The following is a 27884-nucleotide window of genomic DNA, read 5'->3' on the forward strand; positions in this document are numbered from 1 at the left end:
AGACTCTCAACCACTGAGCCACCAGGGAAGCCCTCCCATTGCTTTTTATAGTCCCCTAGAACTCTGTCATGTCCATGTGCCGTGGTTTATTCCACTGGTCTCCCATCAGTGGAATTTGAATGGTTTCATCTCTTGCTGTTTGACATAGTCTTGCATTGAATAGCCTCGCGTGTGTGTCTGTCTTCTCATTTTCCCTGTGTACCTGTCGGGGTAGAGCGCTGCAAGGATTGCTGGCACTGTGGTAAACACTTAGTCTTGCTAGATGTTTTCAAACCCCTTTCATAATGGTGCGCCTTTTGAAAACTGCAGTTAGACCACATTGAGAAAGAGAGTGGTCTTTGAACAGACCTCAGGGAGGTGAAGGGGAAATGCAGGCAGAGAGCGGTTTGGGAACCCTCCTATCCAAAGCCTCAGGTCAGGGGCGTGCCTGGAGCGAGCAAAAGACCTCTTCCTGAACTTGCAAATGCTGTGATTCAAACTGCTACAGTCTTACTGTATTTCCTTCATTTTAACAATATGTAAACCTTCAAAGGCTGATTCTTCAGTCTTCTCGTATTTTGATGCATTCATCCGATCTTTCTTTTTCTGTTGGAACTCTTCAGTTTTAAGTCTAGTGTGGTGTCCGAGTGCTAGAGAAGCTGACTGCTGTCCGCCTGCTTAGAAGTGTGTACTCAGACCTCCTTAACGCTTGGCACGTGTGTTAACTTGTCTTTCAGACTTCGGGACTTTCTATCTTGTGAGTGGTCTCTATGTATTGGTTGTAGTTCCTTTTCTGCAAACTCCCACAGTATGAAACTTGATTAACACTCACACATTGTACTTTGTCCCTTTGGTCACACCTGCGGGGTGGTGACTGTTGCGTAGACTGAGTTCCAGGAGTGAGGGACACAGGGTGGGGCAGGGGAGCAGGTGTGTCTGTCACAGTCAGGCTCGGGGGAAAGCTGGATGGAGCAGCCTAACATGAAAGCTAGTGCTGACACGGCAGGGTGTGCTGAGTTGTGATTTAAAAATCACCGTTATTTTGGAAGGCCTGACGCAGGGGATCTGTGACAACTGACGACCAAGTGTAGGCGATTCCCATCATGTCGACTGGAGGAATTACTTTTCTTTAAACTTGGCCTCTGCGGCTCAGAGCTGTGGGAGGGTTCATTTGCTTTTCTTCTCAGTATCCACCTTCCAGTAAAGGGAGCGCAGTGTTTATGTGTAGAAATGGGCCATCAGTTGCCTGGTCATTTTCGGGCACAGGCGAAACCTTAATTTCTATTAATACTTGCAGAATCTGGATACCATCTGGGTCTTTTTTGTTCTTTCTTGTTAGCCTTCACTCCGTGCCCCCACCCCCAAATGTGAAAGCCTTTCATGTACAGATACTCTAGGAAGACCCCTGGGGAGGGCTTCCGTATTCCAGTAGTACACATTTGATAATAGTTTTCCCCATGAAAGAGCTACCAATTTGAGACATTAATTCAATTTTATTACCACATTGACACTACACATAAATTATGGCAAGTACGTTTTACATATTATTGAATAGGCTGCAATGACTTCCCAGTTTGTGACTTTGGACTTTTTTTTTGGTCCATTTGAAGGTCTGTTGTACTAGAAGCTGTTGAGGAGAAATTAAGGAACGTACGGTCTGAGAGTGAGCGCACGTGTGCTTAGGGTTAAAGACAGTGCCCTCCTTAACACTTCTTGTTTTCAAATAGGAGTCAGCTGGCTAACAGTGAAGTGTAGCTTTATTTTGTTAACAGCGTGCTTAAAGAATGGCTGTTTTTTTTTTTTTTTTTTTTTTTTTTTTTTTGCTGTATGCGGGCCTCTCACTGTTGTGGCCTCTCCCGTTGCGGAGCACAGGCTCCGGACGCGCAGGCTCAGCGGCCATGGCCCACGGGCCCAGCTGCTCCGCGGCATGTGGGATCTTCCCGGACTGGGGCACGAACCTGCGTCCCCTGCATCGGCAGGCAGACTCTCAAGCACTGCGCCACCAGGGAAGCCCCTGATCCTTTCATACTTTTGTGTTAGGACCATCACAGTTTGTATGTTTAAGTATTGGTAACAGTCGGATGCCAGTGACAGAAAGGTGCACTCTTGTTGGTGGAAGGTCTTCTGGAACCTGTGTTTTCAGCCAAGCTGTGTCAACACAGCCACTTCAGATTCCTTGGGAAACAGTAAAATGAGGAAACAGAGAAGCACCTCATAGCGGCAGCCAGGAACGCTGAGTTCAGAGCGGGCTGCCCGGTGTGGCTTGGCCCAGCTCTGGTGCTTGGGAGCCGCTTGACTCAGCTGGGTGGGCAGGTGCTGGGGGCCCTCAGTCCCGGGGCTGCTGTGAGGGCTCAGGGCACCTGTGCAGAGTGCTGTCCGAGGATGCACGGTAAACAGATGGGCCCTCTTTTAACTTTTGTTAGCTAGTTCTCTCTCTATAGTTTAGCACATCCTCCCGGATCATCAGATCAGATTACATAGTTTTTTTTTTGGGGGGGGGGGGGGCGGGGGGCAGCAGCGCAAATCAAATGCTTTTATTTTTCCCTTTTAAGTCTGTCATACACCTTTCATAGTTGTGTCAGTTTTTTGCGGCTGCTGTAACAAATTACGTAGACTTTGTGCCTTAAAGTAACATAGAGATATTCTCTCAGAGCTCTGGAGACCAGAAGGCTGACGTGGGTCTCCTTAGGTTAAAATCAAGCTGTGGTCAGGGCTGATCCTTCCCGAGGCTCCAGGGGAGAATCCGTTTCCTGCCTTTTCTGGCTTCTAGAGGTGCCCACGTCCTTGGCTGTCTGGGCCCTTCCGCCTTCAAAGCCAGTGACACCAGTTCAGTCTTTCTCGTGATGCCATCTCTTTGGTTGTGGCTCTTCCGCCTCCCTCTTCCCTACTTAAGGACCCTTGTGAGTACAATGGGCCTGTCCAGTAATCCAGGATCATCTCTTTAAGGTCAGCTGACTAGCAGCCTTAATCCACCTGCAGCCTTAATTCTCCTTCGCCATGTAATGTAACATGTTCCCAGGCCCCAGGGAGTAGGCCAGTTACATAGATTTCCAACTGCCCGTAACATGTGTCTGGGAGAGAAGCATTGGAAGTAATGATTCTATAAGTATGGAAACCCTGTGTCTTTCCCAAATGAGAGGTGGCTTTTTTCAGTTTCCCCCGAGGCATAATTGGTAGCTCTGGAGCATTCAAACCGCATTTGGTAACTTACGCTACTTTTTCTGCAGACTGTTTAGTGCCAAATTCAATCTTATGTCATAACCAAGTGCTAAAATCTTTTAAAAATTATTACATAAACATTATAGGAACATTAGCAACAATGAATGTATGGCTTTTTGAACATAGATACAAACATTTTTCTTCTAGATTAAGAGATTATGTGCCTTTATTTTAGTCTAGTTTAGACATCGCACATTCCTGAGATGCAGACTGTGAGCCCCTCTGTAATCTCCTCCCGCTAATGGAACCACTTTGCACGGTTTGGTTTGGATGTAGATTTTCAGGAGGATGAAGCATTCACTGCTTGTTTATCTGCGGGAGGCATTTTCACACAGAGCAGGACTGTGGACTCAGTTCTCTGCTCTTTAAGTATCAACGTAAGACTGATTCTGTTCTGGTTGCAATTGACTGTTAAGAATTGAAAATCTGAATTTTAAAAATGCTTTGACACTAAGTAACTTTGTGGATTTGCAGTTCTAGTGGACCCTAAAATAAAAGTTTTGTGCATAAAATGATTGAAAGTTTTCATTGCTCTTTAGGATGGTGAAGGGTGCAACAGATGATGTGTGACTGACAGTTTGTGACTGGCCCTGGCCACGGCCGGCCGAGGTGGGTCTGACGCATCCTCACGGGTCTGTCTGGGCCTGTTACTCAGCTTTGCTTAGACTCTCATCTTAGTGATAGCATCTTGGGTCTGAAAGACTGTCTAGCCTACACGTTTCTATTTTTAGTTATAATCGACTTCTTTGAAAATTAGAGTTGTTTCAAAAATAACCAGCTTTTTACTGTTTTGGTGTTGGTCATCTGACATCCAAATGAGGGAATTCCCTGGCGGTCCAGTGGTGAGGACTCGGCGCTTTCACTGCTGTGGCCCGGGTTCAATCCCTGGTCGGGGAGCTAAGACCCCACAAGCCGCACAGCGTGGCCAAAAGTAAACAAATAAATAAAATCTGAATGATACATCTTTATCTGTAGTTATTTATGTTTCTTTGGACACGTGTTAGTGTCTTTTTACGTTGGTAAAAGTTAACTACTTTATAATTGTCCTTCTGTTTTAAAAATTTTAAGAAAATGTTAAGCTGAGTTTGTTGAAATATGATCCATTTATGCTTAAGTCACTGAAATCATCTTTCTGAATTCTTCCCCCCGCCCCGTGTTTAATTAGTTCTTATCTGCTTTTAACAAAGAAAGTTTAAAATTACATGATTAATACATGAATATATGCTTCTAAAAATCTCAGAGCATGCAGTCATAATTCAGGAAGTAGCGAAGGTCTGCATCAGTCATCTGACTGCATGGAACAGCAAATCTAATCACAACTGGCGTAAGTAAGAAAACAGGTTCAGACAATCAGAAACCCGGGGCTCTGCCCCCCTTTCTTGGGGAGCATCTGAGCTGGGCTCTCCTCAGCCTTTGGGCTTAGGCCCAGCCTGGGGTCAGGTGCCAGCAAGCCTGGGCACCATCCAGACGGAGTGCCTGAGTCCCTCTGCAGAGCAAGGCCACTGTCCCCTGATGTTTCCCTTTACGTTTGAGTGGCCCCTCTGCCTGTCGTCAGTCATTGCTCCTGCCTGGGTGCTGCCACGCGCCGGTGCTGATGGTCCGCAGACGCCCCTGGAGCCGCCTGTGGGTGCCCTGACTTGCCCCATCCTCATATCCACGTGTCCCCAAGTGAGTGACGAGACGCACACACACACAGGGAGAGAGATTTATATTGGGTTGGCTGAAAGGTTCGTTCCGTTTTTTTCCCATAAGATGGCTCTGGTAGCGCTTAGACGTCTTTAACTTCATTTGAAACAATTTTGTAAGATTGTATTGACAGCTGTCATATCGGCATGCATTTAAAAAAAAAAAACTTACCAAAATTTGTGAATTTTTGTGTAGCCATTTTAATATTGAAGGTGGAAGAAAAAGAGCACTTTCGGCATATTATGCTAGATTATTTCAAGAAAGGTAAAAACGCAACTGAAAACACAAAAAAAGATTTGTGCAGTGTATGGAGAAGGTGCCGTGACTGATCGAAATGCCAAAAGTGGTTTGCGAAGTTTCATGCTGGAGATTTCTCACTGGACGCTGCTCCACGGCCGGGTAGACCAGTTGAAGTTGATAGTGACCAAATCGAAACAATAACTGAGAAACAATCAACGTTATACCGTGCAGGAGAGAGCCGACGCACTCAAAATATCCACATCAAGCATCGAAAATCATTTGCACCAGCTTGGCTATGTGAATCGCTTTGGTGTTTGGGTTCCACATAGGTGAAAAAAATCCTCGACCATTTCTGCATGCGATTCTCTACCGAAACATAACGAAAACGTTCCGTTTTTAAAACAAGTTGTGATGGGCTATGAAAAGTAGACACTGTACAATAATGTGGAACGGAAGAGATCATGGGACAAGCGAAATGAACCACCACCAACCACACCAAAGGCCGGTCTTCATTTAAAGAAGGTGATGTTGTGTATATGGTGGGGTTGGAAGGGAGTCCTCTATTAAGAGCTCCTTCCGGAAAGCCAAACAATTAAGTCCAACAAGTACTGCTCCCAGTTAGACCAGCTGAAAGCAGCACCCGACGAAAAGCGTCCAGAATTAGTCAACAGAAAATCACATAATCTTCCATCAGGATAACACAAAACCACATGTTTCTTTGATGACCAGGCAAAAACGGTTACAGCTTGGCTGGGAAGTTCTGATTCATCCGTCATATTCACCAGACATTGCACCTTCAGGTTTCCATTTATTTCGGTCTTTACAAAATTCTCTTAATGGAAAAAATTTCCATTCCCTGGAAGACTGTAAAAGGCACCTGGAACAGTTCTTTGCTCAAAAAGATAAAAAGTTTTGGGGCTTCCCTGGTGGCGCAGTGGTTGAGAGTCCGCCTGCTGATGCAGGGGACGCGGGTTTGTGCCCTGGTCCGGGAAGATCCCACATGCTGCCGAGCGGCTGGGCCCGTGAGCCATGGCCGCTGAGCCTGTGCGCCCAGAGCCTGTGCTCCGCAACGGGAGAGGCCACAACAGTGAGAGGCCCGCGTACCACAAAAAAAAAAAAAAAAAAGATAAAATCTTTGGAAAGATGGAATTATGAAGTTGCCTGAAAAATCGCAGAGGTAATGGGGACAAAACAGTGAATACATTGTTCAGTAAGTTCTTGGTGAAAATGAAAAATGTCTTTTATTTTTACTTAAAAACTGAAGGAACTTTTTGGCCAGCCCAATATTAATGGGATTGTGCTTTGAATTACCTTTACAAATTATTTTGATGTCTCCTCTCTCTCGCCAAAAAAAAAAAAAGAAAGAAATCTTAGTTGTTGAAATAAATAGTCTGAGTTGACTCTTTTAATAGGCCTCTTGAGTAAGAAAAATAAACACAGCAATTTTCTGAACAGGGTTCTCTGAACACATCAATCTTAAGCCTCAATTTTGCTTCTAGTAGCTGTTTTTTAACAACTGAATCCTTACTGGGTTTTCTCATGCCCCTGTTGCCCATGGGATCAAAACAAAGTGGCTCTTACAATTCAGACCTCAGAACTCGAATGGCTTTTCTGCTAAGTGGTTGGGCTATTTTGGGGAGCTACAAAGTATACACTGTTAATTTAATTACCTATTACATAAGCCTAGATTTAATTCTTTCGGGGTTTTACACCTAAGCTCTTTCCTGTCCCTCTCTTTTAGAGCTCTGGCTCTCTATAGCTCATTTTCAAAGACATCTCTATTTTTCATAATACTCAATATAAAGACTTAGGAGTCTTATCATTAATAATAGCTATATATTCTGAGAAAATCATGGAGGCTTTTCTTCATGTTCAATCAATGTAGAATTTCAATGGGTGAGAAGAATTTGACCTTCAAATGTAAATCAGGGGTGCTGTATCAGTTGGCTAGGGCTGCCATAACAAAATACCACAGACTAGGTGGCTTAAACAACAGAAACTTGTTTTCTCACAGTTCTGGTGGCTGGAAGTCCAGATCAAAGTGTCGACAGGGTTGGCTTCTGAGGCCTCCCTCCTTGGCTTGGAGGTGGCCAGCCTTCTTCTTGCTGTGTCCTCATGCGGTCTTTTCCCACCCCAGAGTCTGTGTATCCACATTTTCTCTTATAAGGATTTCAGTCAGATTGGATCAGGGCCCATTCTAAACCCCTCATTCTAACGTAATCATCTTTTCAAGACCTTATCTGCAAACACAGGCACATTCAGAGGTACTGGGGGTTAGGATTTCAACATATGAATTTTACAGGGACATGGTTTAGCTCCTAATAGGCGCTGAGATCGAATGGTCACTTGTTAAGTCCCCAGTTATTGTCAGATGACGTCTTTGCCCTTGACAGATGTGCTAATTGACCTATAATCTTTTAAAATTAAATTTAGGACACAGATTAAAGATTTATTTTATGATAGAATATGAGAAAAATTTTTACTTTATAGTCTCCACTTAGACAAGTTTTATAAGTTTTATATCGTATAACAGGATTTCCTGTGGGGGACACTTGGGAGGGGGTGTGTAAGAGGCACTTCATTTGTTTACTCTCTACATAGGTTTTTCTTTTCTTTTCTTTTCTTTTTGCCCTTAACATCTTTATCCGAGTATAATTGCTTTACAACCTCGTGTTTCTGCTGTATAACAAAGTGAATCAGCTATACGTATACCCCCATATCCCCTCCCTCTTGCGTCTCCCTCCCACCCTCCCTGTCCCACCCCTCTAGGTGATCACAGAGCACCGAGCTGAGCTGCTTCCCACTAGCTATCTGTTTTACATTTGGTAGGGTATATATGTCAATGCTACTGTCTCACTTTGTCCCAGCTTACCCTTCCCCCTCCCCGTATCCTCAAGTCCATTCTCTACGTCTGCATCTTTATTCCTGTCCTGCCCCTAGGTTCATCAGTACCATTTTTTTTTTTCTTTTTTAGATTCCATATATATATGTTAGCATATGGTATTTGTTTTTCTCTTTCTGCCTTACTTCACTCTGTATGACAGACTCTAGGTCCATCCACCTCACTACAAATAACTCATTTTCATTCTTTTCTATGGCTAATATTCCATTGTATATATGTGCCACATCTTCTTTATGCATTTATCTGTTGATGGACACTTAGGTTGCTTCCATGTCTTGGCTATTGTAAATTAGAGCTGCAATGAACATTGTGGTGCGTGACTTTTTGAATTATGGTTTTCTCAGGGTATATGCCCAGTAGTGGGATTGCTGGGTCGTATGGTAGTTCTATTTTTAGTTTTTTAAGGAACCTCCATACTGTTCTCCATAGTGGCTGTATCAATTTACATTCCCACCAACAGTGCAAGAGGGTTCCCTTTTCTCCACACCCTCTCCAGCATTTATTGTTTGTAGATTTTTTGATGATGGCCATTCTGACCGGTGTGAGGTGATACCTCATTGTAGTTTTGATTTGCATTTCTCTAAAGATTAGTGATGCTGAGCATCCTTTCATGTGTTTTTTGGCAATCTGTATATATTCTTTGGAGAAATGTCTATTTAGGTCTTCTGCCCATTTTTGAATTGGGTTGTTTGATTTTTGGATGTTGAGCTGCATGAGCTGCTTGTATATTTTGGAGATTAATCCTTTGTCAGTTGCTTCATTTGCAAATATTTTCTCCCATTCGGAGGGTTGTCTTTTCGTCTCGTTTATGGTTTCCTTTGCTGTGCAAACGCTTTTAAGTTTCATTAGGTCCCATTTGTTTAGTTTTGTTTTGATTTCTATTTCTCTAGGAGGTGGGTCAAAAGGATCTTGCTGTGATTTATGTCATAGAGTGTTCTGCCTATGTTTTCCTCTAAGAGTTTGATAGTATCTGGGCTTACATTTAGGTCTTTAATCCATTTTGAGTTTATTTTTGTGTACGATGTTTGGAAGTGTTCTAATTTCATTCTTTTACATGTAGCTGTCTGTTTTCCCAGCACCACTTTATTGAAGAGGCTGTCTTTTCTCCATTGTATGTTCTTGCCTCCTTTGTCATAAATTTGGTGTCCATATGTGTGTGGGTTTATCTCTGGGCTGTCTATCCTTTTCCGTTGATCTATATTTCTGTTTTTGTGCCAGTACCATACTGTCTTGATTACTGTAGCTTTGTAGTGTAGTCTGAAGTCCGGGAGCCTGATTCCTCCAACTCCATTTTTCTTTCTCGAGATTGCTTTGGCTATTCGGGGTCTTTTGTGTTTCCATACAAGTTGTGAAATTTTTTTGTTCTAGTTCTGTGAAAAATGCCATTGGTAGTTTGATAGGGATTGCATTGAATCTGTAGATTGCTTTGGGTAGTAGAGTCATTTTCACAGTGTTGATTCTTCCAATTCAAGAACATGATATACCTCTTCATCTGTTTGTATCATCTTTAATTTTTTTCATCAGTGTCTTATAGTTTCCTGCATACAGGTATTTTGTCTCCTTAGGTAGGTTTATTCCTAGGCATTTTATTCTTTTTTGTTGCGGTGGTAAATGGGAGTGTTTCCTTAATTTCTCTTTCAGATTTTTCATCATTAGTGTATAGGAATGCAAGAGATTTCTGTGCATTAATGTCGTATCCTGCTACTTTACCAAATTCATTGATTAGTTCTAGTAGTTTTCTGGTAGCATCTTTAGGATTCTCTGTGTATAGTATCACATCATCTGCAAACAGTGACAGCTTTACTTTTTCTTTTCCGATTTGGATTCCCTTTATTTCTTTTTCTTCTCTGATTGCTGTGGCTAAAACTTCCAAAACTATGTTGAATAATAGTGGTGAGACTGGACAACCTTGTCTTGTTCCTGATATTAGAGGAAATGGTTTCAGTTTTTCACCATTGAGAACGATATTGGCTGTGGGTTTGTCATATATGGCCTTTATTATGTTGAGGTAAGTTCCCTCTATGCCTACTTTCTGGAGAGTTTTTATCATAAATGGGTGTTGAATTTTGTCAGTAGCTTTTTCTGCATCTATTGAGATTTTCATATGATTTTTTATCCTTCAATTTGTTAATATGGTGTATCACATGGATTGGTTTGTGTATATTGAAGAATCCTTGCATTCCTGGGATAAACCCCACTTGATCATGGTGTATGATCCTTTTAATGTGCTGTTGGATTCTGTTTGCTAGTATCTTGTTGAGGATTTTTGCATCTGTGTTCATCAGAGATACCTTTTTTTGTGAATCTTTGTCTGCTTTCGGTATCAGAGTGATGGTGGCCTCATAGAATGAGTTTGGGAGTGTTCCTCCCTGTGCTGTATTTTAGAAGAGCTTGAGAAGGATAGGTGTTAGCTCTTTTGTAAATGTTTGATAGAATTCGCCTGTATAGCCATCTGGTCCTGGGCTTTTGTTTCTTGAAAGATTTTTAATCACAGATTCAATTTCAGTGCTTGTGATTGGTCTGTTTATATTTTCTATTTCTTCCTGGTTCAGTCTAGGAAGGTTGTGCTTTTCTAAGAATTTGTCCATTTCTCCCAGGTTATCCATTTTATTGGCATATAGTTGTTTGTAGTAACCTCTCATGATCCTTTGTATTTTGCAGTGTCAATTGTTACTTCTTTTTCATTTCTAATTCTGTTGATTTGAGTCTTCTCCCTTTGTTTTCTTGATGCGCCTGGCTAATGGTTTATCAATTTTGTTTATCTTCTCAAAGAACCAGCTTTTAGTTTTATTGATCTTTGCTATTGTTTCCTTTATTTCTTTTTCATTTATTTCTGATCTAATCTTTATGATTTCTTTCCTTCTTTCCTTCTTTCTTTTCTTTCCTTCTTCCCTCCTTGGGGTTTTCTTTTGTTCTCTCTCTAATTGCTTTAGATATAAGGTTAGGTTGCTTGTTTGAGATTTTTCTTGTTTCTTGAGGTAGGATTGTATTGCTATAAACTTCCCTCTTAGAACTGCTTTTGCTGCATCCCATAGGTTTTGGGTCATTGTGTTTTTTTACTGTCATTTGTTTCTACGTATTTTTTGATTTCTTCAGTGATCTATTGGTTATTTAGTAACGTATTGTTTAGCCTCCATGTGTTTGTATTTTTTACATTTTTTTTCCTGTAATTGGTATCTAGTCTCATAGCGTTGTGGTCGGAAAAGATACTTGATACGATTTCAATTTTCTTAAATTTACCAGGGCTTGATTTGTACCCAAGATATGATCTATCCTGGAGAATGTTCCATGAGCACTTGAGAAGAAAGCGTATTCTGTTGTTTTTGGATGAAATGTCCTATAAATATCAATTAAGTCCATCTTGTTCAATGTGTCATTTAAAGTTTGTGTTTCCTTATTTATTTTCATTTTGCATGGTCTGTCCATTGGTGAAAGTGGGGTGTTAAAGTCCCCTACTATTATTGTGTTACTGTCAACTTCCCCTTTTATGGCTGTTAGTGTTTGCCTTATGTATTGAGGTGCTCTTGTGTTGGGTGCATAAATATTTTAAATTGTTATATCTTCTTCTTGAATTGATCCCTTGATCATTATGTAGCGTCCTTCTTTGTCTCTTGTAATAGTCTTTATTTTAAAGTCTATTTTATCTGATATGAATATTGCTACTCCAGCTTTCTTTTGGTTTCCATTTGCATGGAATATGTTTTTCCATCTCCTCACTTTCAGTCTGTTTGTGTCCCTGGGTCTGAAGTGGGTCTCTTGTAGACAGCATATATTCAGGTCTTGTTTTTGTATTCATTCAGCCAGTCTATGTCTTTTTGTTGGAGCATTTAATCCATTTACATTTAAGGTAATTATCAATATGTATGTTTCTGTTACCATTTTCTTAGTTGTTTTGGGTTTGTTTTTGTGGGTCTTGTGTTTCCTGCCTAGAGAAGTTCCTTTAGCATTTGTTGTAAAGCTGGTTTGGTGGTGCTGAATTTCCTTATCTTTTGCTTGTCTCTAAAGGTTTTAATTTCTACATCGAATCTGAATGAGATCCTTGCTGGGTAGAGTAATCTTGGTTGTAGGTTTTTCCCTTTTATCACTTTAGTTAAGTATGTCCTGCCACTCCCTTCTGGCTTGCAGAGTTTCTGCTGAAAGATCAGCTGTTAACCTTATAGGGATTCCCTTGGATGTTATTTGTTGCTTTTCCCTTGCTGCTTTTAGTATTTTTTCTTTGTATTTAATTTTTGATAGTTTGATTGATATGTGTCTTGGTGTGTTTCTCTTTGGGTTTATCCTGTATGGGCCTCTCTGTGCTTCCTGGATTTGATTGACTATTTCCTTTCCCACGTTAGGGAAGTTTTCAACTATAATCTCTTCAAATATTTTCTCAGACCCTTTCTTTTTCTCTTTTTCTTCTGGGACCCCTATGATTCGAATGCTGGTGCATTTAATGTTGTCCCGAGGTCTCTGAGACTGTCCTCAATTCTTTTCATTCTTTTTTCTTTATTCTGCTCCCTGGCAGTTATTTCCACCATTTTACCTTCCAGCTCACTTATCTGTTCTTCTGCCTCAGTTATTCTGCTATTGATTCCTTCTAGAGTATTTTTAATTTCAGTAATTGTGTTGCTCATTACTGTTTGTTTGCTCTAGTTCTTCTAGGTCCTTGTTAAATGTGTCTTGTATTTTCTCCATTCTGTTTCCAAAATTTTGGATTATCTTTACTATCATTATTTTGAATTCATTTTTTAGGTAGCTTGCCTGTTTCGTCTTCATTTATTTGGTCTTGTAGGTTTTTACCTTGCTCCTTCATCTGTAACATTTTTTTGTCGTTTTTTTTTTTTTTTTTTTTTGATGGGTGGTGCTGTATTCCTGTCTTACTGGTTGTTTGGACTGAGATGTCAAGCACTGGAGTTTGTAGGCAGTTGGATAGATCTGGGTCTTAGTGCTGAGATGAGGACCTCCGGGAGTCCTCACTCCAATTAATATTCCCAGGGGTCTGAGTTTCTCTGTTAGTCCAGTGGTTTGGACTTGGAGCTCCCACCACAGGAGCTCGGGCCTGACCTCTGGCCTGGGAACCAAGATCTCACAAGCTTTGTGGCACGGTAAAAAAAAAAAAAAAGGAAGGAAGAAAGAAAAAAGAGGTGCAGTACAATATCAAAGAATAAAAAAATAAAATTGGAAAGATAAAAGATATATTAGGAAAAATAAAACTATAATTGAAACAGCTGCAACAAAGTAAAATAAAACCACAACAGAGAAAAGAAAAAAAAAAGAAAAGGGGGGGCGAACGAGACAAAAGGATAGATCACTAACAAAATATAAAGAATAAAATAAAATTAGAAAAATAAAAGATTTATTAGGAAAAATGAAAGAATCAACAACAATGAATCAACAAGGTGAAACAGAACCCCCATCTAAAAGAGGAAAAAACAACAAGAAGCCTTGGCTCTGAGGGCGGAGTTCAGGTGGGGGTGGAATTTAGGCAGGGGCGGGGTTTAGGGTGGGGCGGGACCTAGGCGGGTTGGGGGGGTGACGTTTGAGCATGGGGTGGGGCCTCTGCTTAGGGCGGAAGGGGAGAGGCAGCACGTGGAAAGGAGGGCCTCTGGAGTGTGGAGCTCCGGAGTCTGGAGGTAGGGCCCTGAGTGGGGTTGTGTGGGTGGGGCTTGGTCCCAGCACCGTGGAGGGAGTCTCAGAGGGGGTCTCCGAGTGTAGGGGCGGGGCTTGGGCTCTGCACAGCAGGAGGGAGGCTGGGAGGGCAGAGGATTAGGCCCGGGAGCCCAGCAGGCTCCCTGGTGCCTAAGTGGACAGGGAAAGTGCTGGCCCCGTTCCCTTCCGTTCCTTCACACCCCTCCCCACCATCTCCCCCGGGATCTCCCCTGTTGCTGCTGGACCCCTAACCGTGCATGGGTGGGTCCCACTGGGTGCAGGAACTCCTCCTCTGCCCCAGCTGCCCCTCAGGGGTGCTGGTCCTGGAGGTCTGGCCTTTACTTTTGCTCCCCCTTCCCTCCCTCCCATTCCCTCGGGACCCTCGCAGCTGAAGGAGGCCTCGGTGGGCACAGGATCAGGCCCGGGATCTCATCAGGCTCCTGGGCAGGGGAAACCTGGCCACTCTCCCTTTTGATTCTCTGCCCTCCCAGTGGTCCCCCAATTTCCCCCTTCAGGTGTGGGATCCCTTCCCCTCCCCCAGCCGCCCCTCAGGGGCGCCAGTCCCCTCCTGCCTCCACTTCTCCTCCCTCTTCACTCCCCCCATGCCCCATGTCCTACCCAGTTGTTGGGGGTTCGTCCTGTCCCCTTAGGTGTCTGTGGTCCCCCACTGGTGCCTGGTAGGTGCCCTAGTTGTTCAGAGACACGAATTCCACGTCCTCCTAGTACACCATCTTGACTCCGCCCCCTGTACCTTTATGTGAGACTTTATTGCAAGGACCGTATATATATATATATAACTAAGTGGAAAAGGAGAAAGCTTCTATGTGTTTGCCCTAATTACTGTTTAGCAAAGTGTAGTGATTTTTATATGTTAATCTTAGAACCTTTAAAAGAGACAGCAGGAGTTGGCACTCAAGGATAAGGAATCTGAAGCCAACTGAAGGTTTTCTTATTTTGATTTCTAAGACAACTACCAAATAAATGAACATGATGAAAAATGATGAGTTAAAACATAAAAGTTGTTTTTATGTCAACAATAAATTATTAATAGTAACCCTTATTAAGGATTTACTTTGTGTCAGGCCTTGTTCAGCGTTATTTGTGTTGACTCACTCAGTCTCACCACAGCCCTGTTGGGAGCTATTCTTATTTTCCCATTTCACAGATGGTCCCCGAGGCACAGAAAGGCTCGGTGGTCTCCCCATGCTTTCTCGCCTGGTAGCTGGTGGAGCTTAGGTGGGAACCAGGCCATCAGCCTTTCAGCCTCTGTGTCCAGTCACTGTGCCCCACGGCCTCTCTGATAAGCAGCTCAGCTGCCCAGAAACACCGTTCCTCTCAGCAGTCACTTGACAGTGTTATGTGGTTTGGGGAAGGTTTTGTTTTGTTTTGTTTTTTGCGGTATGCGGGCCTCTCACTGCTGTGGCCTCTCCCGTTGCGGAGCACAGGCCCCGGACACGCAGGCCCAGCGGCCATGGCTCACGGGCCCAGCCGCTCCACGGCATGTGGGATCTTCCCGGACCGGGGCACGAACCCGTGTCCCCTGCATCAGCAGGCGGACTCTCAACCACTGCGCCACCAGGGAAGCCCCTGTTTTGGTTTTTTGGGGGGGCTCATGATAGCAAAATAAGCAAATGTATTAATGGCCTACATCAATCCCCAATGATTTCTTTAAGATCGATAGAAAAGCAAATGGAAAATGGTTTTGCTTAAAGTTAGAGGATCCTCTGAGTATAAGAATTTGAGTCATCTACTTTTTAAGCCTAAGTGCGATATGGTTATGCTATAATTTTATGAGAGCTAAGTGGATTTTTCAGTTCCGTCAAAGCTAGGATGAAAGAGCTGAATTAACAGCTTAGCATGTGAATTCAGACACTCCTGGGTTCCTCACTGGTCTCCGCAGCCAGCCAGCTTGTGCTCCCCCTTCTTGGCCATGAGGTCGGGTCTGCCTCCAGGACTTCCTGTGTGGACTCGACGAGAGCAGGCGTGTCCGGTGTCCTGGGTGGCACGGGCACAGAGAGCGTACTGTACGGCTCGGCTCCTAGTGGCATTTGGACGCGTATCGAGCTTATTTTGGTGAAGAAACTCATGTTCACTTGTCCGGGTTTCCTATTCTGCCTGGAGTTTCATGGCTGTTTTGTCCAAGTTGAAGAGAGCAGCAGCGGTATGAGCTGACGCAGGGGTGAGGCTGGCTGGAGCTGGGCCCGCTCCGCCTCCTTAGCTGTCAGACCCTGGCAGGTGACTCCACTTTCCTGACCCTCCCCCTCCTCCTCGTGGGGAGAATCATACCCACCTCAGAGAGGCCGGGCGAGGGTTAGTTAGGTCACATGTCGAGTGCTGGCTTTTCTTGAGACCACTTATTGAAAGATATGAAAAAATCTTGTTTTGTGATGTCATTCTGCTAAATTATTAAGTTGCCTAAAAATACCAATTAATAAATTTTAGAGTCCATTTTTCCTATATTTACCTTAAAATGCCATTTTTATTCCTGTTGTAGGTGCTGGAGATCAGAATTTATTTACCTCTATTTATCCGACGCTCTCCCAGCAGCTTCCAAGAGAACCGATGGAATGGAGAAGGTACGGTGCCTCTGGTTTTCGCTGCATCTCCCTCCTCGTTTTGTAGGCATTTGTGTGAGCCAGTGAAGTAGTAAGAGTTAAAGGCTAAGTTCTCAGGAAACTGAGTGGAGCCACGTAATTGTGGACCTTCTTCTCTAAGGAATGTGTTGATTTTCTTGACAAGACATAGGATGGTAGAAATGGGACACTTCTTCTGAGCTGAAGGCCCACTTTTGTAGGAATGGTTTCTGATTCCTCATGGCATTTTGGAAAGGAGACGCACACTCCGATTCCACATTAGAGCATGTGCCTCTGTCTGCTGTCTTATGAGACCTTCTCTCTGCCCTGAGCTCCTGGCTCTTCTCTTAAGGGTGAGAAAGTGCACAGAAAGATGTTACTTAAAAATTATGAAGGAGGGGCTTCCTTGGTGGCACAGTGGTTAAGAATCCGCCTGCCAATGTAGGGGACACGGGCTCGAGCCCTGGCCCGGGAAGATCCCACATGCCAAGGAGCAACTAAACCCGTGCGCCACAACTACTGAGCCTGCGCTCTAGAGCTTGCGTGCCACAACTACTGAGCCTGCGTGCCACAACTATTGAAGTCCACACACCTAGAGCCCATGCTCTGCAACAAGAGAAGCCACTGCAATGAGAAGCCCGCACACTGCAATGAAGAGTAGTCCCTGCTCGCCGCAGCTAGAGAAAGCCCGCGCACAGCAACGAAGACCCAACACAGCCAAAAATAAAAATTAAAAATAAATAAATTTATTAAAAAAAATTAGGAGGGAAACCAGATCAATCCTCCCGTTTGCCCTATTGTTTGTAATTGTTCCTCTAATGACTTGTCCTGAGGAAATAATTGACTTTGAATTATCTTACTGGAAGACTAATTTCTGGTAAGATTAGATATTATTTGTAGAAAATGTTTGGATTGTGACTTGTTAATACTGGTAATCTGATTTTAACCAAGGTGTATGAAGAATTTCCTGTTGTTACTCATGTTCATGTAATTCTGATTCTTGCTATGTTATTCCTTTCTGATCACCAGTTTGTAATCTACTAACTTGAAGAGTTAACATTCTAGATGACTTACCCGGGCTCTCTATTGAATCTAGTCTAATTTTTGTGCCCGATTATAGTGTTACAAGGAATGTATTTAATTACCTATATGTAATATGAAGAGTGTACAGAATGTGGGAGAATTCTCTTACAGAAAAATTATTCAACGTCTCAAGAGGCCCAGTGCTGTGAATGAGAGAAAATAGTCCAGCAAACGGAAGAGTTTAATACCTGAAGAAATGGAGTAATCTGTAAAGGGTTTCCAATAGTATACGTTATTTAAACATTCAGAAAGATAGAAGAAACAGGAAAGGGGGTTATGAGGAAAAAAATGAAATAGAGACACTGCATAGATTTAACACGTATTTTCATCTCTTCACCTTCTTGAAAACTAAATGAGAAAAGAGAACGAGAAATGTTCAAGGACAGAGGAGGGCAGAAGTGGCAGCAGCAGAGATGTGGACGCCTCTCTGGGAGAAGGAGGATGGACAGAGGAATAGGAGGGAAAGCCGAGCCCTTGTGTCTGCAGAGGTGGCTCCCTGAGAAGCAGGCGAGTCCCTGACAGGTGATAGGGCCCGGGGCCCAGGACCTTGGTAGGCGAGGGGTAGAAAGGGTGACAGAAGGCCTGGGCAGGGTTCCCTCTGCCGTGGTGTGTGTGTGTGTGTGTGTGTGTGTGTGTGTGTGTGTGTGTGTGTGTGTGTGTGTAAAGCTCTTTAGTACTACTTGACATGTTAAAGTGTATATATATTTACTTTGATAAAATTTTAAATTAATTGATTAGATCTTGGGGGGAAAAGATTGAAGCAGAAACTTTACTTGATGCAGTGAACTGCTGTGTAGCTGAAAAGCAAAGTAGTGAGTTGGGAGATTGCGCTTGGAAACTCGAGTTGAATGCTGAGAGCTGGAGTTGGAGGCGTGAAAGGAAAGCTGAGCTGCGAAGGCCAAGTCCAGAAGTTTCAATGTCCCTGTAGAAGATGTTTCAGAAGGAGAGTATAGAGAGGGTGGAGGACAGGCGATACTTGGAGAACTGGCGTCAAAATTCTCCCAGCAGTGAGTTCGGAGATTGCAGGGGCCGCTGAATGTCTAGCAGAATGAAAACAAAATAAAGCAAACAAAAAGCCACGCCAAGCAACAGGGAGAAAAGAAAAACCGCATTTGCAGTCTCTAACAGCATTTGAAGTGTAGCATAAAATACAGCATTTAAGCAGGGCCTTGAGGGCAAGTACCTCTGAATCTAGAGTTCTGTATTGCTCATACTCATACAAGCGGGAAGACTGCCTCAGCCTCCCCCGGGCCTTGGGAGAGACAGGAGGCCAGCTGGGCCCAGGATGGCCGGGGGCCCTGATCTGCCACTCTGGCCGCGTGGCGCCACACGTGTTCTCTCCAGGGTGCTGTTCACGTCGTATATTTGCTGCTTGCCACCGGATGGAGATCGTTGGGAAACATTTTCAGACATGTATGATCAGAAACTGTGCTACTCTCTGTGAAATAATTAAGGAATGTATCTCAAGAAAAAGGAAAATGAACCATGAATTCACAGGATAAAGGAAGCAGCGGCCAGAAAGCAAGTCATAAGTGCTGTGCTGCACTGTGGTGTCAGTGCTTCTACGAATCAAACGATCTAAAATGTCAGATTGTGGAGGGAAGCAGAGAGCAGACAGTGCACTAGCTTTGTCTTGTTCAAGGAGAGGCAGACGTTTACTGCAGTCTTTGAGAGGGAAATGTAAGTTTATGCATGTTAAAAATTAAAATGTAACCAACAGCAGAAAAGAAATAGATGGTTAAGCTTTCAAACTAACAGAGAAAAAGGATGGAAAAAGAAAACTTGATTAATCTCTCAAAGGATAGAAAAAAATAGCCTGAAATAGAAAATCCACAAGTTCAAGCATAATCACATTAAATTTGGTTGGTTTCAGCTTATTAATCACCGACACTCCTTAGATTGGATAAAAAGTACAAAATCCAGCTATAGATATTTAAAAGAGATACAACTACTAGAGGTGAAGAATAGAGGTATGGAAAAAAGATGTATGTAGCATAATTTATTTCTACAAGTACAATAAAAACAGCACCCATGCCCTCTGATAGCCGTAGATTAGATGAGCGCAGCTTGTGGGATTGCTCTGTGTGTCCTTTGTTCTTGGGTTGAGAAAACATGGAGGAGGGTGGTTACCACTATTTTATTTATGCTATGTGAACGAAACCTGTTCTTTTTCACCAGACAGTTCTCTTTTTTGGATAATACGGGTTGTCACAAAAGTATTAGAGCAGTTTAAAGCTTTGATAGCTTCACACAGCACTTTTGACAATTGGGAGACTCTTATCTTCTTTTATAGTGACTGTAGGTTAACATCCATTTTTCCCAGAAGTTGGTGTTGCAAGCAAAGTAAAGCCGACAGATTTATGGGGAGCCTTGACATGTCCATGTGGGCTGTGTTTAAACTAAGTTACAGTGTCTTTTCGGATAGCGTATGTAATCGCTACAGTTCAGGCTTAGTGCCCTATCTGTACTTCTGAACTCATAGATGTGATTAAATTGTTGTTGTCGTTTTCTCCTTTTCTTTCTGCTAAACATTCTCATTTTTCTCAGTGACTTGTTAAAAATTGTTTATAGGTCCTATGGCCGAGCTCCAAAGATGATTCACCTAGAATCTAACTTCGTTCAATTCAAAGAGGAGCTGCTGCCCAAAGAAGGAAACAAGGCTCTGCTCACATTCCCCTTTCTTCATATTTACTGGACGGAATGCTGTGTAAGTATTCATTTAAAGGGAAAAGTTACAAGAACGTGTCTTGGAATGGGGTTAAGTTTCAGAGGTCTGGGTTTTGCTAAGACAGCTATACTTTTTGAAATTTACTTTTTAATTTTAATTTTTTGGTAGTCTTCTCTTTTCTCCATCCTTCAGCCAAGGATGTGGCTTTGCCGTGGCCTATTTTCTGCTCTGGCCCAGCGCGGGGCACTCGTGGTGATCACCAAATATAGTCTTACTTGTGTTTCCAGTTCTTGTGAGCCATCTCACTGTAGCCTAGTGGGCACTAGGTCTTTTTAATATTTACTTTCAGCTTTGTTTTCATAACACCCTGTACTCAGCTTTGTTTTCATAACACCCTGTACTCACCATCATGACAGTTACTGTACTTACAAATCCTTGTTTGTCTCTGGTTCTGGTTTGCGGGCTCTCTGGGGGCAGGGGACTGTGTCTCCTAACTCACGATCCGTGTCTGGTGCAGGAGGCGCTCTGGGACGCCCATCGAGTGAGGGGACGCTGCAGCTGCGGGCACTGTGGCCTTCACTCGTACTTGGCAGTTCTGTGTTTGTGAACCCATTCTTGATGGAATTATTGTTTCATGAACGAATAGAAAATTCTGTGGGTCATTTCTTCCTGTCTGTTTGACTCTAATAAAACAAGCATTTAGCAGTATACAAAATATGTAAATCGTTACATACTGTGACATTTTAACTTGAAACTGAGGATGCAGAAGTAGTTTTTCTAGTTTTAATGAGAAAGGACTCAAAGCTCACGCCTGTTCTCCCCTTCACCCCGTGCACCTTTTGCCTTTGCTGACTTTGCTTTGTAGCCTTTCCCAGTGGAGTCACGTGGGATGTGCTTCCTCCCGAGAACAAGTGTGATAGCACATGTGAGATGCTGTCCACCAGGGGAGCTCGTTGGAGACTTGGCGCCCAGGGTTTTTATTGGACCGGGCACATAGGCAGCCTCCGCCTGACACACAGCAAAACTCCAGGGGTGGCTAGACTCCTGGGGGAATGCAGATGTTCAGCATAAGCCATGTTGTTTGCACAGTTTATGCCCAGGGAGGCACCCCTATCACACAGTCACGGGAACCCCTCCAAACTCCAGACCAGATTTAGCCCCCAGTGATGATTCTTCCTGCACCAGTCATTACCAAGGCTTGCACATACCACTTCCCCCCAATTTATCAGTCAGCGCTCTACTCTAGGGAAGAGCCTGTGTGGGCTTCTGTTTTATTTAGTGCTTTATAGTCAATTATCCTTATTATTTTGGTGTTCAAGTTGTCCCAGATTTGGCCAGCGAGAGTCACTTCAAGCTGGCTCCTATGCCTTTTGAGCACTTCCTAGCTTTCTGGTACAGCAAGGTGTTCTGGGTTCTTGTCCCTTTGCTACCCTTGTGCTGGAATCAGCCATTTTTTCACAGAGCCCTGGTTCCCTGGCACTGTGGGAGGGTCCCCGCTTCTATGCCTTTTGACTACACGGGGCTAGGGAAGCACGTGTCTTAGAAATCATGAGTTGATACTGATGCCTCTGATTTTAGCCTCTAACCCCACAGGGCTCTTTCTTGCCTTACCCTGTTCCGTGTTTATGTCTACCCTGGCTCTGACGCATCAACACATTCCCTCACCTGCTCAGTCCTGCAATATGCATAGCGTAGTTTCAGAATTGCTACACCTGTGCTACAGCCAGAAACAAACCTGCTATGAAGAGTGCAGACTTTGTTTGCAGTTCGTGCTTTCCCTAGACTGACAGTCCGCATTCGTACCTGGTCGGGCTGGTCCTTTCCCAGGGGTCATTCTCTTCAGTGTTTGCCTAGTTGCTCTGGCATGTTTATTTTTCCACATGGATTTTAGTATCAAATTACTTTTCTAAGTATTTTACTTTTTAGTTGCTATTGTCAACGGGGTTTTCTCTCCCATTATATCTTCTAGTTGGTTATTTTTTTTGTATATGAAGACATTGATTTTTTTCATGTTAACCTTGCTGAATTCTTTTATTGTTTGAGTTAGTTTTATCATTGGTTCTCTAGGCCCCAAAGTCTAGGGTTTCCTATCCTGTCACCTGCAGAGTCTTGTTTCTTCCTTTTCAATTCTTATGCCTCAGATTGCTTTTCCTGTTGTAAGACATTGTCTAGTAGCAGTGGAGACAGTGGGTATCTTTTCCTTGTTCCTGACTTCAGTGGGAATGCCTGTGGTGTCTCCCCACAGTAGGGCGCTGGCTATGGGAATAAGGTAAATTTGAGTGAGTGTGTGAAGGAACTTCCATCCGTTCCTATTTTCTCGAGGGTTTTTATTAGGAATACACTGTTGAATCCTGTTAAAGCCTTTCTCATACCTGGTGGAGATAATCATGATTTTCCCCACTTATGTCTACTAATTTGTTGAATTACATTAATGGGTTTCTAATTATTGAACCATACTTGCATTCCTGGTATATTCCACTTGGTCAGAGTATTATTTTCTTAATGTGGTATTGGCGTCTGTTCACATTATTTAGGATTTTTTGCATGTATCAATATATTCACAAGTGATTGGTCTATAACTTTTTCTTCTGCTGTGTTTATCAGGTTTAGGTATCAATGTTATACTTGATTCATAAAAATAACTTGGAAGTTTTTGTTTGTTTTCTCTATCTGAAACAATTTACGTAGCACTAGTACTATCTGGTCTCTAGGGTTTGCTAGAGTTCTTCTGAGAAACCATCTGGACCTGGTACTTTCTTGTGGAATAGTTCCTTGATCACTTCCTCTGTCCCTTCCATGGAAATTGATCTGTTTCAGCCATTTGTCAATTTTGATAAACTATATTTTTCTTAGAAATTATACATTTCAGTTTAAAAATTTTTTTTCATTGAGGTGTATGAAGTGGTCTTTTTTCAACTTTTAAAATATGCTCTGGGGCTTCCCTGGTGGCACAGTGGTTGGGAGTCCGCCTGCCGATGCAGGGCACACGGGTTCGTGCCCCGGTCTGGGAGGATCCCACATGCCGCGGAGTGGCTGGGCCTGTGAGCCATGGCCGCTGAGCCTGCGCGTCCAGAGCCTGTGCTCCGCAACGGGAGAGGCCACAACAGTGAGAGGCCCGCGTACCACAAAAAAAAAAAAAAATGCTCTGTGTCAATAGTTATTTCCCCATCGTTATTTCTTATTTTGTATATTTGTGTTTTCTTCCTTTCTTCCTTGATTAAATTAGTTGTTTCTTCCCCCCGCCCCAGAGAAACAGGAGTTTTATTTATTAATCTGATATACTATTAGCATGTTTTCTATCTCATTAACTTCTGCTTCCATTTTTATTATTTTCTTCCTTTTGTTTTCTTATAGTTTACTTTGTTCTTTTCCTAGTTTTTTAAGTTGGGAATGCATTTATTTTCATTCTAAACTTTTTTAGTGATATAGGTCTTTAAAGATGTAAATTTAAATATATTCCCGTGTTCTGTTACTATTTTTCAGAAATTCTCTATTTTCTGTTTGTATCGCCCCTTACACTCAATAGTTTAACAGAAAGTTTTTTAATCTCCAGAAGGAAGTTTAAGAATTTTTTCACGTTAACATTTCTAATTTTATTGTATTGTGATTAGAGTGGTGTTTTTAATATTTTCTGCTATTAGGAAAATTTTTTTTCTTTGTGACCTAATAAAGTCTTTGTGGATGTTCCATGTGTGCTTGAGAATGTATTTTCTTTGTTTTTAGATTGTAATATTAAATATGTACCCATAAGAGCTTGTACTGATTATGTTGTTGAGGTCATTTATATTTTGTTTTGTCCACTTGATCTATCTTTAACTGACAGTGGTATGTTAAAGTCTTCTATTATTAGAATGTTTCTATTTCTCCTGCATCTTCTGTAGTTCTGTTTTATATAGGTAGTTGATGTATTATTTAGTGCATGAATATTAATAACTATTATAATCTTTATGGAGTGAAATATGTCATCAAAAACATGGTTTCTGAGTAGTGTTTCATGTTTAGGAAGGCCTTGTCTATCTGAAGATAGTAACTGATTTTCTCCTATGTTTTCTTTTAATATTTTTATAATTGTGTTTTATATTTGGATCTGTATAGCTTCAAGTTATTTTTGTATATGATAGGAGCAGTGTGGGTTCAGTGTCTAATTTGTTGTCTAAATAGGGAGCAGCTTGACCTAATATCATTTCATAATAGTCTACCTTTTCCCCACTTACTGAAAATGTCAACTTTAATTAATTAAAATTTATTTATTTATTTATATTTTCTGGCTGCGTTGGGTCTTCGTTGCTGCACGCAGGCTTTCTCTACTTGTGGCGAGCAGGGGCTGCTCTTCATTGGGTTGCACTGGCTTCTCATTGTGGTGGCTTCTCTTGTGTGGAGCACGGGCTCTAGGCACGCTGGCTCAGTAGTTGTGGCACACGGGCTTAATTGCTCCGCTGATGTGAGATCTTCCCAGACCGGGGATCAAACCCATGTCCCCTGCATTGGCAGGCAGATTCTTTTTTTTTTTTTTTTTTTTTTTTGCGATACGCAGGCCTCTCACTGCCGCGGCCTCCCCCGTTGCAGAGCACAGGCTCCAGACACGCAGGCTCAGTGGCCATGGCTCACGGGCCCAGCCGCTCCGCGGCATGTGGGATCTTCCCGGACCAGGGCTTGAACCTGTGTCCCGTGCATTGGCAGGCAGATTCTTAACCACTGCGCCACCTGGGAAGTTCCTATTGATAGTTTTGATTACCATCTGTTACGAAAATTTTTTGGAGCAAGTTGACAATGTTTAGGAGTTTAGATTTAAAAGTAAAACTCTTTGTTATGTTATTCCACTAGTTGCTTTATGGTTTATAGCAGCGGTCCCCAACCTTTTTGGCACCAGGGACCGGTTTTGTTGAAGACAGTTTTTCCAAGGACCGGGGGTGGGGTGGGGGGATAGTTCAGGTGGTGATGCGAGTGATGGGGAGCGGCAGACAAAACTTTGCTCGCTCGCCCGTCGCTCACCTCCTGCTGTGTGGCCCGGTTCTTAATAGGCGCGGACCGGTACCAGTCCTTGGCCCGGGGGGTTGGGCAACTCTGGTTTATAGTATACACTGTAAGTTACACCTCTTTCCTTCAAGTCATATTATACTACTTGAGACATAGTTCCTTCCCTTTCCATACTTGTAACTCCCTTCTCCGGCTTGGAGAAGCCAGGCACTCATTATCCTCCATATGTTTGCTTATTGGAATCATCACTGCCTGTGAACCTTCTCCTGTCACTGCTGTCCTGCTGTCCTGCTGCCCTGTGGCGTGGGTGCCCCCCCGCTCTGGGGCTGATGCTCTGCTGGATCACCCCCTCCCCACCTCATGTGACCCATGACCCGCCTCGGAGGCCCTGTTTGCCCTGCTTGTCCTGGGACACCCCAAGCCAGCCCCCAGTCCTTCGTCATCTGCGCTGTGATGCCCTCCTCACGTGGCTTGACTCTGGTGCCGAGGCGGCTGCCCCCCACTAGGACCCCCTCGTCCCCCTTCCTTCCCTGTGATGGCGTCTTCCTCTCTTGGCTGTGGTTTCCTGAGAGAGCCTTAACCTCAGTGGCTCAGCTTGGGTTCCTCTTCTGCAAAGTCAGTGAGTCTTTTTAGGAATGTTTGCTGTTTGCTCACCGTCGTGAGTGATAGACTGGGTTCTGTCCTCCCGATTCCGCCAGAACTTTGGGGGACTCTGTCCAGCTGGCCGCTCAGCGAGGCCTCTTCCCGAGAGTCCCCGCAAGCTGCCCCAGAATGTCCCCAGGAGAGGGGCTGGTGTCCCCTTGGGGTGCGGCCACCTCTCCTCAGTGTGGATTCTGGAGAAGGGTGCCCTGAACTGGCCCCGGGACGGCCTTGGAGCTTGTCAGGACTCCTCACTGCCCCTTGTCCGCCCTGCGATTTGTGTCTGCGCCTTGATTTTAAAGCTGCTGGCCTCTGTGGCTGCAGCCCCCTGGCCTTTTGGTTTCACTTTCCAGGCGTCATGCATCTGGGTTTCGACAGACACCAGCATTGTAAAATCTAAGCTTCCAGTCCTAAGCACTGCCATTGCATGGAAAATACGCAGTATACGTGTATGTTATTGTTGGATATTAATTCACAGAAATGAGATTTTTGCAGGATGGTTTTCCTTCTAATTTTTAACCCAGAGATCTTTTTCAGATTGTACTTATTTCAAATTTAAACTGAGGACATAGCAGTTTTAAAAATTTTTAAGTACTGCCTTTTGGAACTTTTCACTTATTAATTAAACGAAAGGAGGGACTTGATACAGAATTTGAGATTTAACTCATTCACGGATCAATCACGAGTGTTACTCAAGAGAGACTAAAAAGTCCAGAGAAAATATAAGCAGGATAGTAAGGAATCTTTCTGTTAAAAGAGGGGAAAGCGTGTATTTAGGCAGTAGCTGCTACGCATAGTTTGCAGAGGTTTCTGGGTGCCTGATGTTGAAGTGCGCTAAGCATCTTGGTTTTTTTCACTCTCAATCTGCTTGGTGGATTGATGGAGCGTAACGTCAGTTGGAGATAGAGTCACAAAGCAAGGAGTACTTCTGTTTCCCTGCTTCTCCCTGGGAGAGAACCGAGGCTCGCCTCGCTGGCGTTCGCGCAGGCGGGGTGCGCTCTTTAGCGGGCTGGCGTGTGGCGCTCTGAGTCAGGAGCAGCTTTGAGTGTTAGGCCCAGGCCGGCTCCCCTATCGATCCATGTGAATGAGAACAACTTTCAAAAGCCCTAGAGTGTCCTCTTTACTCGGGTTCGCCTCTGAAGCTGCCTTGCCCCTGACGTGGCCTGCACGTGGCACTGAGGTTAGAGTGGTTCTGAGGGCTCCACAGCCACTCGCCTCTCCCATCAAGGCGGGGCTGTGACCGTGTTGGGACCCTGTTGTGCTTGGGCCCGTGGCCTCTGGCCCTGCAGACCTGGGTTTTAAAGTCCCAACTTAGTTAGCAGACTGTGTTGCTGTGGGCAGCTTGCTCGGCCCTTGCCTCTCCACCTCTTCCTCTGTAACGCTGGAAGACCTCCCTTCGGCGTCCCTGGTCTTGGGGACAGCGCACACCTGGGGTGTGGTGTGAGCCTGCCCAGAGCGCCAGCAGCCGGGACCAGCGCCGGGCTTTCCGTGCAGCGTCCCCATCCCGGAGCAGGGAAGCGCGCTGTCTTCTGTTATTGGACACATTTGCCATATACACTAAAGGATATTAATTAACCTGCTTTCACAGTGAATTCTTTATTTTCAGGATACTGAAGTGTATAAAGCTACAGTAAAAGACGACCTCACCAAGTGGCAGAATGTTCTCAAAGCTCACAGCTCTGTGGACTGGTTAATAGTGGTGGTTGAAAACGACGCCAAGAAAAGAAACAAAACCAACATCCTGCCCCGGACCTCTATTGTGGACAAAATAAGAAACGATTTCTGTAATAAACAGAGTGACAGGTAAGTGTATGCTTCATTTTACCTCTTTGGGCTGATGTCTGGATGCTACAGTTTACTGGCTTCCGGGTGGTAGTAAATATTTGCTGTGTGAGCACCTGTCCGATGCCTGACGCTTGAGCATGTGATGGGTGCTGAGGAGAAGACTAGGTCCCTCTCCTCGTGGAGTTCCTGGCCGGCTGGCGAGAAGCTCTGAACAGTCATCTGCAACGGGTTACCTGGCCGGGAGGCCCCGAGGCCTGGTGACCATGGGAGAGACCACGGTGGGTCCCCTTGGAAGGCCGGTGATGGGTGTTAGCACAGGAAGGGCTCTGAGAAGTCTGCAGCCTGTGTACAGCAGGGCTCCTTGGGCGTTTCTTGGTGCTGGGACCCTGTGTTTTGTTTACCTTAACACCTAGTAAGAGTTCCTTAAGACAGAAGTAGTTATAAAATGCTGGTTTAGTCTTCTTCAGAAATTCTAAAAGGGAACCTGAGACTTTGGTGGCTA

General features: G+C 43.8%; 1 protein-coding gene across 8 annotated transcripts in view; it reads left to right on the forward strand.

The window, feature by feature from the left end:
- Positions 1 to 27884, forward strand: part of TRAPPC10 (trafficking protein particle complex subunit 10) — an 89973-nt gene that overhangs the window by 12183 nt on the left and 49906 nt on the right. For all 8 annotated transcript variants that reach the window (XM_049710389.1, XM_049710390.1, XM_033418427.2 and 5 more), the window contains exons 2-4: positions 16152 to 16233; positions 19885 to 20020; positions 27204 to 27400. In XM_049710389.1, coding sequence (XP_049566346.1) covers positions 16152 to 16233; positions 19885 to 20020; positions 27204 to 27400 — 415 coding nt within the window. The remainder of the gene's footprint in view (positions 1 to 16151; positions 16234 to 19884; positions 20021 to 27203; positions 27401 to 27884) is intronic.

The sequence above is a fragment of the Orcinus orca genome, chromosome 5 (assembly GCF_937001465.1).
Source record: "Orcinus orca chromosome 5, mOrcOrc1.1, whole genome shotgun sequence".
Taxonomy (NCBI): domain Eukaryota; kingdom Metazoa; phylum Chordata; class Mammalia; order Artiodactyla; family Delphinidae; genus Orcinus; species Orcinus orca.